At 43.2% G+C, this 16,917-nt stretch overlaps 2 protein-coding genes across 19 annotated transcripts in view; one reads left to right on the forward strand and one right to left on the reverse strand.

The window, feature by feature from the left end:
* LOC127005836 (glycine receptor subunit alpha-4-like) overlaps nt 1–16,917 on the reverse strand; it is a 148,683-nt gene that overhangs the window by 43,321 nt on the left and 88,445 nt on the right. Inside the window, exon 1 of one of the 16 annotated variants that reach the window (XM_050875023.1) lies at nt 839–1,059. The exons of the other annotated variants lie outside the window; for them this stretch is intronic. The gene's annotated coding sequence lies outside the window, so the exon portion shown is untranslated. Of the gene's footprint in view, nt 1–838; nt 1,060–16,917 lie in introns of those variants that run through there. 16 annotated transcript variants of the gene reach the window in all.
* Nucleotides 4,261–16,917, forward strand: part of LOC127005839 (uncharacterized) — a 29,162-nt gene continuing 16,505 nt past the window's right edge. The window contains exons 1-4 of one of the 3 annotated variants that reach the window (XM_050875027.1): nt 4,261–4,350; nt 9,354–9,564; nt 10,732–10,747; nt 14,224–14,294. In XM_050875027.1, the coding sequence (XP_050730984.1) occupies nt 9,377–9,564; nt 10,732–10,747; nt 14,224–14,294 (275 nt within the window). In that variant the 5' untranslated portion in view covers nt 4,261–4,350; nt 9,354–9,376. Of the gene's footprint in view, nt 4,351–4,779; nt 4,972–9,334; nt 9,565–10,731; nt 10,748–14,223; nt 14,295–16,917 lie in introns of those variants that run through there. The other 2 variants (XM_050875028.1, XM_050875026.1) reach the window with 2 other exon arrangements.

Raw genomic sequence — 16,917 nt, forward strand, 5'->3', positions numbered from 1 at the left:
TCTCCAATGCTTCCTTTCCTCCATCGTTCCCTCTTTCCTCCTCTTCCTCCTTCTCCTCCGTCGAAAAGTCATCGCGGCCAATCAAGCACTCGCCTCTAACAACCGCCGCGATAATTTCCTTCAACGGATGAAAAGGTTCGCGCAAGATAATGACCTCCACGCTGTAATTAAGAAAACGATCCAGTCATTTGCGGTGAGTGCATACGTGAAGGGTGTAGAGGAATTACAGAAGACAGACAGACAGACAGATGGATATTGACAGACAGAGACACAGACAAATAAACAGACAGACGAATGCAGAAACAGACAGAGGTATACAAACAGGTAGATACAGCCATACACACAGATGGAGACATTCAAACATACATAGATGCATACATACATACATCACACACACACACACACACACACACACACACACACACACAAACACATGCGCGCGGGTCACGCCAAAAAAAAAAAAAAAAAAAAAAAAAAAGACATACAAATACAAAAAATACGCAGTGGAGGGGAAAAGAAAGACAAAATCGTATTCCTGCCCCAATACACGAGAATTGTAGTAATATTCACGCTAGGCGATTCGCAACTGGAAAACGAAACAAACAAAACATTTTCTTCTCGAACTTCCTACAACGGCTGGTATTGGCGGGAAAAAGAGGAAGAAGAAAACGTGGGGTGAGCGGGAGGGAAACCGATGACTCAATTAAAGGCTGACTGAAAAACGACGGCGATTTGTTTGTTCTTATTAGTCAAAGTTAATATGTGAGCTACGCCGTTGCCCGACTATTGGGAAGATTATTGAAGTTATATTTTCCTCCATCCCTCGCTCATTTCTTACCCTGCGTTTTCGTTTCTCCATTTTCCTTTTCAGAGTCTTTCTCACGATTCTAAAACCCGGAAGCATGGCAGCCTAGATAACACACCTGGTGGCTTGGGGGTGAAGGAATTGTAAATGAATGGAGGAGAAAGAGGAAGAAGGTAAGCAAACAGGAAGGAAGGAAGGAAAGAAGAGAGAAGGGAAGGAATGAAGGAAGGATGGACAGAAGAGAGGGGGGAAGAAAGGAAGGAAGGAAGGAGGGAAGGAAGGAAGGAAGGAAGGCAAGAAAGGAAGGGAGAAAGGAAGAAACGAAGGGAGAAAAGAAGGGGTTAAAGGAAGGAGGGAAGGAAAGAAGCAATGAAGGAAGGAAAAAAGGAATAGAAGGAAGGAAGGAAAGCAGAGAGGAAGGGAAGAAGGCAGCGCTTGTAATACTAAAACAGGTTACGATGGGTGGAATTCGCCGGTAGAGCAAGTGGATGCAATTGGATGGCAGGGAAAGGAGAGAGGAAGGAGAGGAGAGGAAGGGAAAGGAAGTGGAAAAGGAGGAAGAGGAGGAGGAGGAGGAGGAGGAAGAAAAAAAGATAATGTAAAGAAAAGATAAATGAGACAGGAAGGACAGGGAGATAGTGCTCGGGCTGACGGGGAGACGAAGGAGGAAGAAAAAAAATAAAATAAAGGCAAATGAAGGAGGAAGATGAAGGGGATACTTAGAGAAAGAAGACAAGTAAGGTTCAGAGCGAAGAGTAAAAGAAAAGGAGAGAAAAATAAACATACAGGAAGAAAAAGAAAAGAAAGTGTAGCGGGAAGAGGAAGAACGGGTGAAGCAGGAAGAGGAGGAGAGAGAAGCAGAAAGACTGAAAAGAAAGAGAAAAGATCAGAAGAATGCGCATGACCGTCAAGGGTACACACACACACACACACACACGTAACATTTGTATTCAGGAGCGCAAGGGAAAAAAGTTTGGATCCAGAGGTGTTATTTGAGGTGGTAATACGTGTGTGTGTGTGTGTGTGTGTGTGTGTGTGTGTGTGCGCCTATTAATTGATTTTTATTGTACAGACAAATGTGTTTCCATGTTGCGCTTGAAAAACATAAATCTCTCTCTCTCTCTCTCTCTCTCTCTCTCTCTCTCTCTCTCTCTCTCTCTCTCTCTCTCTCTCTCTCTCTCTCTCTCTCTCTCTCTCTCTCTCTCTCTCATCTTCAAACACAAGAGCCACATAACTACTCGGGTCATCGTGTTAAACTTCAAGAAAGTTCATAAATAATAATAATAGTAAAAAAAAACATCAACCGATCATAATCACGGGAGGGACAGAGTAAAGATAAAACCGAACTTGCACACAGAGAAAAACACGAAATACAAAACGATAGACAAACTGAATTTATGAATGTTCAGTGGATACGAAAGTTCTGCTAGAGGAAGACGTGGAAAAGATGATATGTAGATAGAGAAGGATAGATGGATACATAGATGGATGAGGATAGAGATTAAGAGAAAAGGATAAGACTGGGGTGAGAAGTGATAAAGAGTGAACAAGAGATCAAAGGCATATAGAAAGTCATATAGATAAAGGAGGAGGAGGAGTAGGAGGAGGCGCAGGAGCAGGAACAGAAAGAAGAGGAGAAGGAGTAGAAGTAGAAAAAGAAGTAGGAAGAGGAGGAGGGTGAAAAGGAGGAACGGGATAAACATAAGAACATAAGAACATAAGAACTCTAAAGCAAAAGAAGTGAACAGAGAGGCGTGCGTGCCAACTGAGGAGAGTGTAAAGAATGCAAAGACGAACCAGAGGGGAGAGTGGCAACATAAAGAGAAGACGAAAGAAAGAGCGAGTCCTTCACGGTCCCTCGGGTCTCTAACGATGCACTTCTGAGCACCGAGGAAGTGGAAGCTTTGAGGGCACGACACGCCCGCCTCTCGTCCACCTCCTGCATGAGTGACTTTACGAATATTCACAGGCACACACATACTGACACACGCGCTCGCAAACACACACAAAAAACCCTCAGATGTAAAGAAAAAGAGGAAACAAGGTTGTAATTTATGACTTCCTGAAACACACGAGAGAAAACTAGGAACATGCTTTAAAAGGGACACTACATCATTTTCTTTCACAGTGTGCCTTTAGAAAACCACGTAGCGAAAATAAATGCCAGATGTACAAGAAAGTAAATAATGTAAATCTTTAATGGAGCGGGAAGAGGTGTAAGGAGGTGGAGGAACAGGAAAGGTGGAGGGGGAAGGAAGGGATGGCTAGGAGAGGGAAGAGAAGAACGGGAGAGGACAGGAAGATAAAAGGAAAGAAGGGGAAGGCAGAAGAAGGTGAAAGGAAAGAAGGGGATGGAAAAGGGAAGGGTGAAGAAATAGAAATGGAAGGGGACAGGAGGAGAAAAAGAAGAAAGGAGTAGGAGGAAGGGATTGAAAGGGAAGGGGACAGGAGGGGAAAGGGAAGGAAGGGGAGGGGGGAGGAAGGGGAAGGGAAAGAATGGGAGTAGGGGGAAGGGATTGAAGGGGAAGGGGACAGGAAGGGAAAGGGAAGGAAGGGGAGGGGGGAGGAGGAGGAAGGGAACGAAGGGGAGGGGAAAGAAGGGGAAAGGGAAAGAAGGGGAGAGAAGGAGGGGAAAGGGATAGAAATAGAAGCGGACAGGAGGGGAAAAAGAAGGAAGTGGAGGGGACAGGAGGGGGAGGGGAATGAAGGGGAGGGGAAAGAAGGGGAAGGGGAAAGGAAGGGGAGGTGACTGAAATGGGAAGGAAAGGAAGGGGAGAGGAAAGAAGGAGGGAGGGATAGAAAAGTAGAGAGGACAAGAATGGGATGGGAAGATGGGGAGGGGAGGGAGGGAAAAGGGACAGAAGGGGAGGGGAAAGGAGGGGGGAGGGATAGGAAGGGGAGGGGACCGGAGAAGGAGGAGAAGGGAGTGGAATGGGAAGGAACGGGCAACAAAATATGGCACTCCAGGCAACGGAAGAAGGTGAGAGTGGGAGCTGCGAGAGACGAGACGTGAATATTTCCAATTCCTTGGGATATACTCTCTCTCTCTCTCTCTCTCTCTCTCTCTCTCTCTCTCTCTCTCTCTCTCTCTCTCTCTCTCTCTCTCTCTCTCCAAACATTCAACATCAACGGAATTGCTTCATTCAACGTGCTGATCAAACAGAGTGTGTGTGTGTGTGTGTGTGTGTGTGTGTGTGTGTGTGTGTGTGTGTGTGTGTGTGTGTGTGTGTGTGTGTGTGTGTGTGTGTGTGTGTGTGTGTGTGTGTTGATGTGTTTTCCCTAGCAACACAAAACAAAACACACTTACGATGCGCATTCCCCCACGAGGTCATGAGCCAAGGTGTTGAGAGAGAGATGGGGAAAGAAACAGAGAGAAGTGAAAGGCCTTGGTGTAATTGTGTGTGCGTGTGTGTGTTTGTCAGTGATTGTGGCGGCGCTGGTGTAGGTGTAAAAGGAAGCCACGTCATTCAGTCAGTCAGTCAGTCAGTCAGTCAGTCTAGCGCACCGTTCTTTCACACCTTTCTCTCTCCGCGACCCATTGTTAGGTACTCGAAGTATCCGTTGCCTTCATCACGACCCGACATGGAGACAAGCATTCGGGACAATATTACCAGCTGGCGTGCAAGCCTTCCGCTGTCTGTGTTTACTTTCCCGTGTGATGAAGGGCCGACTCGTATATTTGGCTACCGTGGCTCTGTGTGTGTGTGTGCGTGTGCGTGTGTGTATGTGTGTATGTGTGTGTGAGCGTTAGTTTGTCGCGGCGGTACGGTCCTTCAGAGTCAATATATATTTTTTCCGTCCCCTGATTGATGCCTCGCCATTTTTCATGTGTTCGAGGTCGTCGCTTTTGGTGTTGGAAAATGGGCCGTATTGGTATTATTGGTGGTGGTGGTGATTGGTAATGGATGGTAGTGGTGGTGATTGGTAATGGATGGTAGTGGTGTTTAACGCTGACTGTGAAGGTGATATTTGTGGTGGTAGTGGTGGTGATGGTGAAGAAAAATGTGATGAGAGCGATGGTGACAATGGTGATGAGGGCAGTGATTATGATGGAAGTGTTTATGATGACAGATGAAGATGACGGTAAAGGACAAAAAAAAAACTAACTCATAGTGATGGTGATGATGACGAAGATGTTTACGCTGCTGCTATTTCTATTGATAAAAGTAATAATGATAATGATAATAATAGTAACCACAATAACAATATAAATGAATATGAATGTATGTAAACGTCTTATGTGCATGTTGAAATACGTGTGTACCTCATTACAGCATACAGCATTTTTAACCCATATGTGAACCCAGCCTTCCCTTCCCCTAAGCTCCATGGGCATGAAAACACGTCACATCTATATCAGTGTGTGTGTGTGTGTGTGTGTGTGTGTGTGTGTGTGTGTGTGTGTGTGTGTGTGTGTGTGTGTGTGTGTGTGTGTGTGTGTGTGTGTGTGTGTGTGTGTGTGTGTCCGTAAATTAAGTGAAACGTTCGGAGCAAAACATTTTTTTTTTTGGGGCGTTCGGTTGTTTTCGCTTCCAATTATTTAATAACAGACGAAGTGGCAGGCAGCATATTGTAGTAACGAATTTCGCCGCCAGGAGATTGCGAGGCGGGTCAGGTAATAACAGGAGCATGTGATTGTGTTAGGAGAGGAGAGAGGAAGAGAGAGGGAGAGGAACAGAGACGAAGGAAGAGAGAGAAAGAGAGAGGAAGGGAGATATGGAGAGAGAGGAATGGAGAGAGAAAGAGAGAGGAAAGGGGGAAAGAAAGATGAGAGAAAAATGGAAAGAGAAAGAAGGAAGGCGGGGGTGACTTGGGAGGGGAGAAGAGGAAAGTGGACGGAGAGAGAGGAGGGAAGAGCGAGGGAGAAAAGAGGCGGAAACATTTTCGAGCAATATAATCTTGGGAGAGAAAAACTAGGGAAAGGTCAAGTCTCTCTCTCTCTCTCTCTCTCTCTCTCTCTCTCTCTCTCTCTCTCTCTCTCTCTCTCTCTCTCTCTCTCTCTCTCTCTCTCTCTCTCTCTCTCTGTTAATTCCGTTACAGATAATTCGTTCGTTTTGCCATTTTTCAACGTGTATTTTCCTTTGACAATTTTTATTCGTATCTGTACCTCAGTAGTTTCACCAATCTTTTTTTTCTGCACACACGCTAGTAATTTATTTTCTTTTGCTCTTATTTACTTATTTTTTTCCATCCTCTGTTTTGTTTTTCCACCATTTAATCCACTTTTTCCTCCTCTCTTTGTATGTGTATCTCTCGACTCACTCTCCATTCTGTCCGCCAACTTTCTCCGGTTCACTTCTACTGTTTCTTCGTTCCCCTCCCTTCCTGAGTCCATGCAATACAAACTTGGTATCTTATATCTTTTTCACGACCTAACTTTCCTTTCTTTATTTCACCTTCATGCATGTTTTCCGGGTATCTCACTCACGACTTTCTCTTGTTTTCCTCAATTTTCTGTAGCGAGGAGGTGTGTGAATTTTAATGGCGTCTCTCTTTCTCTCCTTCATTTTCTTTCCTTCTTTCTTTTTTTATATCTTTCTTTCTGTCTGTTTCTGTCTATCTATCTTTCTTTCTCTTACTTGCCTCTCCTGCTCATTCGTATTTCTTTCTCTTCCTACTACTCCTCCCAATCCGTTTCCCTTCTTTTCTGTCTATCTGTCTGTGTCTGTCTTTCTGTCTGTCTGTGTCTTTCTTTCTTTCATTCTTTATTTCTCTTAAATGCCTTTGCAGCTCATTCGTATATCTCTCTTTCCTTACTTCTCCTTCTCCTTCTTCTTCTCCTTCCATTGCTCGGTCTCCTCCTCTCCCTCCGCCTCACACAATTCCTCGCTTTCGTGACCATCTTTACGGCCAGGCCGGCGCCCCATCAGCAGTTCAATATCCAGTGAGCCATGGTTTTCATATGTCTCTTAACTCTCTCTCTCTCTCTCTCTCTCTCTCTCTCTCTCTCTCTCTCTCTCTCTCTCTCTCTCTCTCTCTCTCTCTCTCTCTCTCTCTCTCTCTCTCTCTCTCTCTCTCTCTCTCTTATTTATCTCTTTGTAGGTTCATAATTTTTCTCAGTTTCATTTTTTTCTCTTGTCGTTTGTTTTCTTTCTCGTTGTTTTTTTTCCGTGTCTGGTCCATGTTCTTTATTTTTGACTATCTCTTTTTTCTCTTTTATTGTTCATTCGTTTGTTATTTATTTTTTCTTCCATCTTTTTCTTTTTCCTCTTTGATTTGTTTTGCTTTTTTCTCTTATTCTTTGGGGATTTATTTGTTTGCTCCAATGGTTCTTTCTTTTTATCTATTTCATACACATTTATTTATTTTTATTTTTTTAATCGGTTCTTCCCTATTTCTTTACCTTTAATTCTTTTTTCCTTCTTTCTTTTCTTTGTTTCTCCTTTTCCTTTCCTCCTTTTTACTCTCATTCTATTTCTATACTCTTTCTCTTCTTTTCCTTTTTTTTCCTTTATTGAAAGTTTTCCTTCTTCCTTTCTATACCCAGTCGTGAAATTTTTCTAGTCTCCATTAGGATATATCCAGCTGTTTTTTTCTACTACTTGAATGCCTCTATATCCTTTCTTTCTCTCACGTTAAATCTTATTTTTACTTTACTTCATCCTTCTTTAACCTCGCTCACATATTCTTCTCTTTTTTATTTATTTTTCTTATACATTGATGTCCTCTTTTCTCTTTCTCATCTTCTCTTCTTTCACTCGGTCTCTTTAACATACTTCTAAGGTCTCACAGACAACTCAATCATATATTATTCTTTTAAAGTTCCTTCTGTTTTTCTTTCAAACATCCTTTTTTCTCTTTGACTTTATCCCCTTTTGTCCCATTCTCTATTTCCACTGCAGTTTACTTTCTAATTTCCTCTTTTTTTGAGCCCCTGATGTGATTTCCTCTCTTGTTTCCCGTCTTTCTTTTTTCCAGTCGTCGTTGTGGCGGCCAAAAAGATCGAGGTTTTGTACATTCGTAAATTCGTTTTCTATTTTGTGCGACGCGAGACAATAAAACGCCGACATCGAACAGGAGCGACGCGTGAATAAATATTTCTAGCTCGTTTGTTCACTGTTATAGAGATTTAACAGCGTTTTGGGGGCCTGGGAGCAGCGGCGGCGGTAATGGCGGTGCCGGCGTTAAGGATGAGTTACGGCTGACAGTAGGCGGATCGTGTTGTTAATTGCGTGAATCAGAGGGATTGAAGGAATTGGCCAACATTGCTCCGTCATATATATACACTTGATCACACAGAAATAAAAATACGTATCTACATATATCATCGTTCAATGGTCCAGCAAAGAAACATATATAGACATACATAAATACAAACATACATAGAATAGACGAATCTCTAGATTAGATTGGTACGTGACGAGTTAATTTTTTGGAACATAAATAAGCAATTGTTTGAGTCGGCGTGCGAGCTGCCTAATACACTCCCAGAGAGGGCGCTAGTGTGATTCTGCTGCCCGCCAAGGTGAATGAATGAAGGGAAGGAAAAAGGTAATGTTGAGAACAGAGGTGATGATAGATAGGTAGGCGTTGAGGAAAGAGTATCAGTAAGTTGTGTAAGAAGAACATAATGAGGGAAAATATAGGTGAATGAAAACACACGTAGGTAATGAACATGACGATCGAAAAGAGATAAATTGAAGCAGATGAACAAAAATATAGAAAGAAAAGATACGAAGGACAGAGCGCCGAGACAAAAGAATAAAAAGGAAGAAAACTGATATTGCTTCTGGCTTGCAAAATCACAGGGAGAACTCGTTTGTTTGTGGTGCGCCGCGGGGAAGGGCTACACCGAGCGGCTGCCTGCAGATCCCACTGTAAATATTATTCGCTGTGATCGTTGCGTCAAGGTAAAACAGGTTGTGATGCATTTTGTAAAGCCCAGACCCCTAACGGCCATATTAAGAGAGTAATTATTAAGCAAATGGAAGAGGAAAGAATTTTACGATATTGCCGCTTGTTTCAGAGCATATAATACTCTCAGCCACATGAGAAAATAGTAAAAGTTCAAATAAAAATCAATGCAACGTTCTTTTTTACCATACTCTGCAAATAGATCCCGCATCATGCATATATATTTTACAGTAGTAAGTAAAATGTTGGAAGCAGTGGAGTGAAAAATTATTAGTTTCATATTTTCTCTGTAATGGGAGTCAGGAGGTAAAATGATATATATATGCAGTGAGAGGTAATTATTTATGGTAAAGTTTTCATAAATAAAAATGTGTAAAGCTTGCTAAATGCTGTTCTAGATTAATGAAAGGTAAAATGATTGGAAAACAAATACATTTCCTGAGTGATCTCTGTTTATCCACTTGAGTTTTAAGGGAAAATAGTAATATGAAAGATCAAGATTTCTACTACTACTACTACTACTACTACTACTATTACTAGTCGTACTACCCCAACGGCCAAACCCCTTCACCATAACTACCAATAACACATACACCATCATTACAACCATCACCAAACCACCAACACTGAACTACCACCTTCACCACCACTAAGTACATCTTCCTGGCATTACAGTTCGCCCTAACATCCACAGCAACGATAGGCCGTGCCTCAAGAATGCCTGCCCTCCCCTCTCTGCCGCGCCCATCCCTGGTGGTAATGGTGGTGGTGGTGGTGGTGGTGGTCCCCGCTGAAGCCTGCCTCAAACGCGACCGCCAAGTCAGCAGTACCTACGTTATCCAAAGAACGTTCGTTTTAGCGCCACGACAACAGCCACAAACACCACGAAGAACCGACGACCTAGCGTGAGTAACAAGCTGAACCTCACACACAAAAAAACCCCTGAGACAATAAAGATGTAATAAGATGAAACACTAAGCTGCCAAATAATACAATTGAAAGAAAGAAAAAAAAACAATTAAATGGATAATAAAACATTCAGATAAAAGTAATCACCCCCCAAAAAATAAAAACTGTCAAACCCAATAAATGGACGGTATTGGCTATACATGCAGCGCCACACGTGGCCACTCGGTGAATTGTCAAAGAAGTGCTCTTCATAGAGTCCAAGTTATATACTAGAGCACGTTTGAGGCTCCAGGACACAAGGCCTTGGTGCCGCCATCACTCCAAGCCAAAGACTGCACACACACTTCACTCCTACCCGATTTCCTGACTCTTCTATTTGACATGGAGAAAAACTGAAATCGGGTAGGAGTGAAGTGTGTGCAATCATTGGCTTGGAGCGGTGGCGGCACCATGGCCGTGTATTCCGGAGACAGTCTCATACGCACTCTAGTATATAACTTGAACTCTATGGAAAGTACAGCTTTGAGCTGAGTGGCCACATGTGGCGCTTTCTGTATAGCCAATACGGTTTATTTACAACAACAACAACAACAAATAACAAAATAAGAAAAAAAATACAGGAGAAAATTAATATACATGAAAAATATATAAATTAACATGAAATGCTGATATAAAAAAAATTAACAGGGATGCAACACAAACTCAAATTAACAAAACTCTTTTCTTTCTTTCTTTCTTTATGATTTTTCAGAGGTGCACTTTTAAACTTCCAACATTATTGTCACTTAAGGAAATATACGAAGAGCCTCGCAGAATAGCTAGAATTATTCAGCCTGGCGCGCAGTTTAGTGCAGGAAGTTAACCAAGCGGCGGAGACAGTGCGACGCAAACGGCTTGGCTTGGCTTGCCTTGGGACGGCTTGGTTTGGTTATTGGAATTAGATAACGCTACTCTGACATAGTGCTGGCTGCCGTTAGTTGCCCAATAGCCGAGATATATAGATAAACAGATAGATGAATTGTGAAATAGAGATAGAGAGTAATCACACGGAAGCTACCGAACTGTTTAATTAAGATTTCAAACAAAACAAACCTCATTTATTCTGAGGCATTTAAATAAAAAAATCCTCACATGGTTATTCTTAATTTTCTCTTTTTTTTCAGGCGAGTTCATTGTCTGGTGAGTTGACTGGCGTCCCGAAGGAGATTCTGGTCTCTTGGGGACTGTTACGAGAGAGAGAGAGAAAAAGAGAATGTGTGTGTGTGTGGGGAGGGGGGGAAGGGGGTTGTGTATGTGTGTGTGGGGGGGGGGGTATGTGTGTGTGTGTGGGGGGGGGGGTATGTGTGTGTGTGGGGGGGGGTATGTGTGTGTGTGTGGGGGGGGGGGGTATGTGTGTGTGTGTGGGGGGGGAGTTTTGTGTGTGTGTGTGTGTGTGTGTGTGTGTGTGTGTGTGTGTGTGTGTGTGTGGTCGCTCGCTTCTTGTTCATCCGTCTTTTTCCATTTGTCCGTCCGCCTGCTTGTCTGTATCTTCTGTTCGCCCGTTCTTGTCTGTTTGTTTGCCAATCTTTCTAATCCGTATTTTTAAATTTCGGATGAATAATTAATGAAGTGATATTATTATTACTATTAATGGATGGATAGCGTAACGGCCCCGCGTTCGGGACGACGCGAGTTCAACCCCCGCCCGGTGCCACCAAGCTGGGATTTTTCAGCCGCCGCCGAGTGGCTTAAAACTACCCACATGCTGTCCAGAAGACCACCTATCAACCCGGACTCTAGATTCTAGGATTAAAGATGAGCTCTGGGAGGGCAGCATGAGCTATAAACTATAAACAATCGCCTGCGCCAGAACGGGCAACTCTACGGACACAGCCAGCCATGTTTACATTACCCGACGGCTCTCATGATAAGCATTGGGAACACCCTTTGGGGCCATCACACGCTCATACACCATGCTCATCCGCTTAGCCTCACTTGTTGCTCCACTCATTTCTATTTGTGTCTGTCTGTCTGTCTGACTGGCTGTCTATTTGTCTATCAGCCTGTCTGTCTGTCCAGCTATCTATTTCAAGGCTAAATTTCTGGTGAATATACTTGTATTAAAGCAACCCTAACACTACCACTTAATTCTGTTCCTGTCTCTCTCTCTCTCTCTCTCTCTCTCTCTCTCTCTCTCTCTCTCTCTCTCTCTCTCTCTCTCTCTCTCTCTCTCTCTCTCTCTCTCTCTCTCTCTCTCTCTCTCTCTCTCCCTTTATATAAAGTATCAGCCTATGGTGACACATTTACGTAACATCCCCATTACCTTCGGCGGGGTTCTCATTAACCTACTATGAAATACTCCTCTCTTGAACAACTGAAATCCAGCCACGCTCATTAGTGACCCATTAAAACAATCCCCGTAAATACCTCTCTCTCTCTCTCTCTCTCTCTCTCTCTCTCTCTCTCTCTCTCTCTCTCTCTCTCTCTCTCTCTCTCTCTCTCTCTCTCTCTCTCTCTCTCTCTCTCTCTCTCTCTCTCTCTCACACACACACACACACACACACACACACACTACTTACTAACTAAGGCCATTGAGCTGGGGCTTCACCCTAATATTGTATCGTGGCTGACTGATTTCCTCAGCGCACGCCAGCAAATAGTTCGCTCCCAGGGCTCGGTCTCCCCTCCTCTTGAGCTGACGTGTGGCGTCCCGCAAGGCACTAAAATGGGTCCGCTTTGCTTCTTGGTGCTCATTAACAACGCCCTCATGGACACACCGCATCGCTGGAATTATATCGTCGACAGCACCTTGGGCGTCCCCATCAACAACAGGGATCCAGACTATGCACCTCTTCAAGCGTCGCTCGACAACCTTCAGGCATGGACGGTGGACAATAGTGCCACTATTAACCACACCAAGACCATGGTGATGCACGTTTGCACGTCCAAGAGAGATGTGCCTCCTCCGCTGCTGTCTATTGGCTCACACCACCTCCAGGTTGTCCAGTCCACCAAATTACTCGGCATCACTGTAGACAACCAACTCAACTGGAAGCTCCACGTCTCCAACACCGTCAGAGCAGCCTCCTACAAACTGTACATGCTGCGTAGACTCAGGACGCTGGGGGCACCGGCTGCTGAGCTGTGCAGTATTTACACATCTTTCATACTCCCAAGGCTCATGTATGCCTCCCCGGCGTGGTCATCGTCCCTTACCCTCACCCAACAACAGCAGCTTGAGAGGGTTCAAAAGAGGGCATTCAGGGTCATTTTAGGCCCTGACTACCACGCCTACGACAATGCCCTGACCACCCTGAATCTCCCGAGGCTCTCTGACAGACACCAGGACGCCCTCAGAAAATTCGGCGTCTCCCTGCTTCACCATCCTCGCCACCGCCATCTCCTGCCACCCGACGCCCCTCCCCCCGCCCGCTTCACCAGACACCACAACATACTCACGCCCTTCAGGGCGCCGCGTATTGACCGTTACAAACGAAGCGCAGTACCAGCGATAGTGAGGATTATAAACAATGCCCAGCAGTGATAGTCAATCCCAACGGGTCGCGGTGCAGATGAACACCTCACCGCCACCCTCCCAGTGCTCCCATTACACCACCCTCCCTTCCCCTTTTGTCTCTACTTTTAGCTCTCTTAAACCACCTCCAACCCTCCCCTCCCCCCTCTAGTGTATCCTATTTAGTATTATAGTTTATTGTATTTCTAATTTGTATATTTTCAGCCAAACGGCTGCCATACTTTAATAAACCTATTATTATTATTATTATTATTATTATTATTATTATTATTATTATTATTACACACACACATTATTACACTCTCTCACACACACACACACACACACACACACACACACACACACACACACACACACACACACACACGGAAGCTATGATAGTCACAATATATGTTGATTTTAAGTTAGCTAATAGGGCTGAAAGCATAATATTAATCATATATTCAGTACTATATATTTTTTTTTCAGAGAGAGAGAGAGAGAGAGTTACATTATTCCTTAACAGTATAGTAAATTAAAGGAATTCGCACACCGATGACGCTTTTGTAGAGAAGCAATTCAAATCGTGATACTTTTTTAATCTGCGTCTTCACACAAAATGTTCAAACCACGATATATTCTTTTTTTTCTACCCACACACACGCTTTTATAAATCGCAATAATGTTTTATTTTACTTTTATCCCCTAATTGCCCCTCGTACCTAAGGCCCCTTCTTTGTACATCAGTGAGTTATAAATTAATTTCTCGATTTGAATTAAGTTTTTTCTCCATTATTTTCAGCGGTAATCTTTTTATTTAGAGCAACAAACGCGGACAGACTAATTAAATGCATTACTGCGCCTTTGTGTTCTCTCTCTCTCTCTCTCTCTCTCTCTCTCTCTCTCTCTCTCTCTCTCTCTCTCTCTCTCTCTCTCTCTCTCTCTCTCTCTCTCTCTCTCTCTCTCTCTCTCTCTCTCACTTTTCTTTTTATTTTTATCTCTTACCTTCTTACTCCTCTCTCTCTCTCTCTCTCTCTCTCTCTCTCTCTCTCTCTCTCTCTCTCTCTCTCTCTCTCTCTCTCTCTCTCTCTCTCTCTCTCTCTCTCTCTCTCTCTCTCTCTCTCTCTCTCTCGGTCGCTCACCCGTCGTTCTCTCGTTCCAGATTGATGTTTGTTATCTGTCTCTCGATCATCCAAAGCTCTGCCAGGACACATTCGACGCACTCAGGACCAGGTGTGTGTGTGTGTGTGGGGGGGGGGGGGGGGGAAGGGGGGGAATTTTTAGTCACAAGATGCTCAGCGTTTGCAGGGCGACGTTGGCAGAATGTATGACTGGTCGATGTAACGGCAGCTGGAGAAGAGTTCGATGCCAGCAAGTGTTGTATTCTGAGTGTAGGATGAAATAACCCCTTAGACAATTTCTCTTGAATTATCCTCCCTTAAGGTGGCTTAGGTATGAGAGAGGTTTTAGTGTCCCAGTGAGTTCAGATCTCTGTTTGCATAATGACTTCTTGGTTGGTATTAGAAGACACTTTCACTTCTCACATCAGCTATTTCTAAAGGTCAAAGAGGGGGTCAGTCAGGTTCTAATGAGTGTTTCTTTAGCTTCACGTTACAGAGGAAGGGTCAGACTACCACCAGGGTGATAAAACTACTCCTGGAAATACCCACAGCTCCTACGAAAGCCTTGTCAAATATGTGTTCTTGGGAAGCGAAATGTCTTATGATACGACCCCTTATGTCATCATGTTCTTGTGTTTAAAATATCTGGCTGGGTGGATAGGATATATTTGGAAGGATGGATGGGCGAAAGTGGGGCAGTTTGTGGATGAGAAAGTGAGTGTGTGGATAAGGTGCTTGGATGAATGAGTGGAAAGTAGGTGTGGTTGACGGATGAATGAAGTAATGGGTGGGTTATAATAGGGTGATATGGAAGGTTTACAGCCGGTGAAGTTGGTGCTAAGTGGATGTGGGGGGGGGGGGGTACATGTAATAGTTTAACCATAATACGTAACTCAAACTGTCTTAACTACCTGTCCAAGCCATAATGATAGATAAGATAAAGAATGATAATGCATCAAATATTATCTACCCACAAACCAATCAATAGTTAACAAGCCACCTACATTTAATACCCATCACCGTAGTCTATAATGCGTAACTCAGCTGCGTTCTAACCACCTATGCAAACCTTCATGATAGATAAGAAATACATTAAAACAGGGGTGAGTGGGGTGGGCAGATGATTGAGTGGCTGCAGAAGGTAGATTAGTAGATGGATGAGTAGGAACTTGTGTCGGGGTAGGTGGGAAGGTGTCTAGATTTCATAAAAAGATCCCAGTAAATCGTCAGAACCATAATAAAAAAAATATGAAGGGTTCAGTTTAAATCCAGGAAGCGATTCAATACCTCCAAAAAAATATATATACCACACACCCACTGTCAACCAATATAGAAACTGCTCTCGATCATCCCCTCACCAATAATACCTTTTTCTATTTCCACGTCAGAGTTTGAATTTAATCCTCTCCTAAAATAGAAACCAAATATCCGGGGAAAGGGAATAAAGCGAAAGGCTGAGAGACGATCGCTTTCATCCGCCATTAATATCATGAACTGGATGGTGCGCTGATTGATCCTCTTTTGTTTTATATATTTCGTCTTTCCCGAGCTATATCTTACTGGAGAGTGCCGAGTTTTCCTTGTTCATGAGTTAAATATATGAGTAATAATTCGGTCATACTGAGTCCCTAATTTACCGCCAACTGTAGAATGAAATGAAAAAAATATATATTCCAGTAAGATAACACACGCGAGACAAAGTTAAAAGGACGAAAAGCAATTTACATATTATTAGTATTTGGACGAGTAACGATTTATTTATTTATCCATATATTTATTTCAGTGATTAATTTCTTCCTCTCTCAGCAAAAAAGGAAATTATGTGAGCAGGAACAAATAAGAAAAGGCTGATAAAAAACAATAACTTATATAATATTTTTCCGAACACCATCTGCACAAACATATTTATTAGCGACATAAGCAGCAAGTTTTTATACCCCACTTTTCCCATCCTTATACAGTTGGGGAGCAATTTATCGTAGCAAATACAGTACCGAGGGAGGCAGCTTGCACCGACGATCTAAAACCATAGGAGTTGAGAGGAAGATAACAAGCGCTTCCCTACTAAGAAAAGCTAAACATGGACCCAGAAATAATGAAATGCAGGAAAAGAAGAAAGGGAAAATTTAGAATAGACTACCAAGAGCTTTTCTTTATTAGTCATGAGATATAAATAAACGAAAGAAAGCATCCCACTGATAGATATATAGATGGATAGATACACAGATAGACAGATAGATAGATTGATAGGTACAGATAGACAGAATGAGTGAGATAACCAGAAACCTCCCCCATCTATCTAATCCCTGCAATATTCCCACTACCAATCATCTTTTTCAACGTTCTCGAGTCTTATCTTTGAGCCATCTATCCTCCTCCTACTCCTCTTACTCTCTGGAACATCTAGCCTCCTCCTAATCCTCACCCGCCTCCTCCTTAAGCTACTTCCAATCTTTTATTTTCTTCCTTTTCCTTTCATTACTGCCAGTCCACCTAAATTCCCTTTCCCTCTTCTTACCATCTGTTTCATCGTATTCCTTGTGCTGTTCCTTCTCCTCTATATATTCCTCTTCCTTAGTTTACATTTCCTTCTCCTTCACCTCCTCCATTTTCTCATTTCTCGGTTTCCTTCCCATTTATTCTACGTTATCCTCGATCTTCTTCTCCTGTTCTCCTCCCCCTTCTCTTTCTCTTCCTTTTATCCTCAGTATCCTCTTCATCTCCTTGCACAGCTT

Source organism: Eriocheir sinensis, chromosome 31 (genome assembly GCF_024679095.1).
Source record: "Eriocheir sinensis breed Jianghai 21 chromosome 31, ASM2467909v1, whole genome shotgun sequence".
NCBI lineage: Eukaryota > Metazoa > Arthropoda > Malacostraca > Decapoda > Varunidae > Eriocheir > Eriocheir sinensis.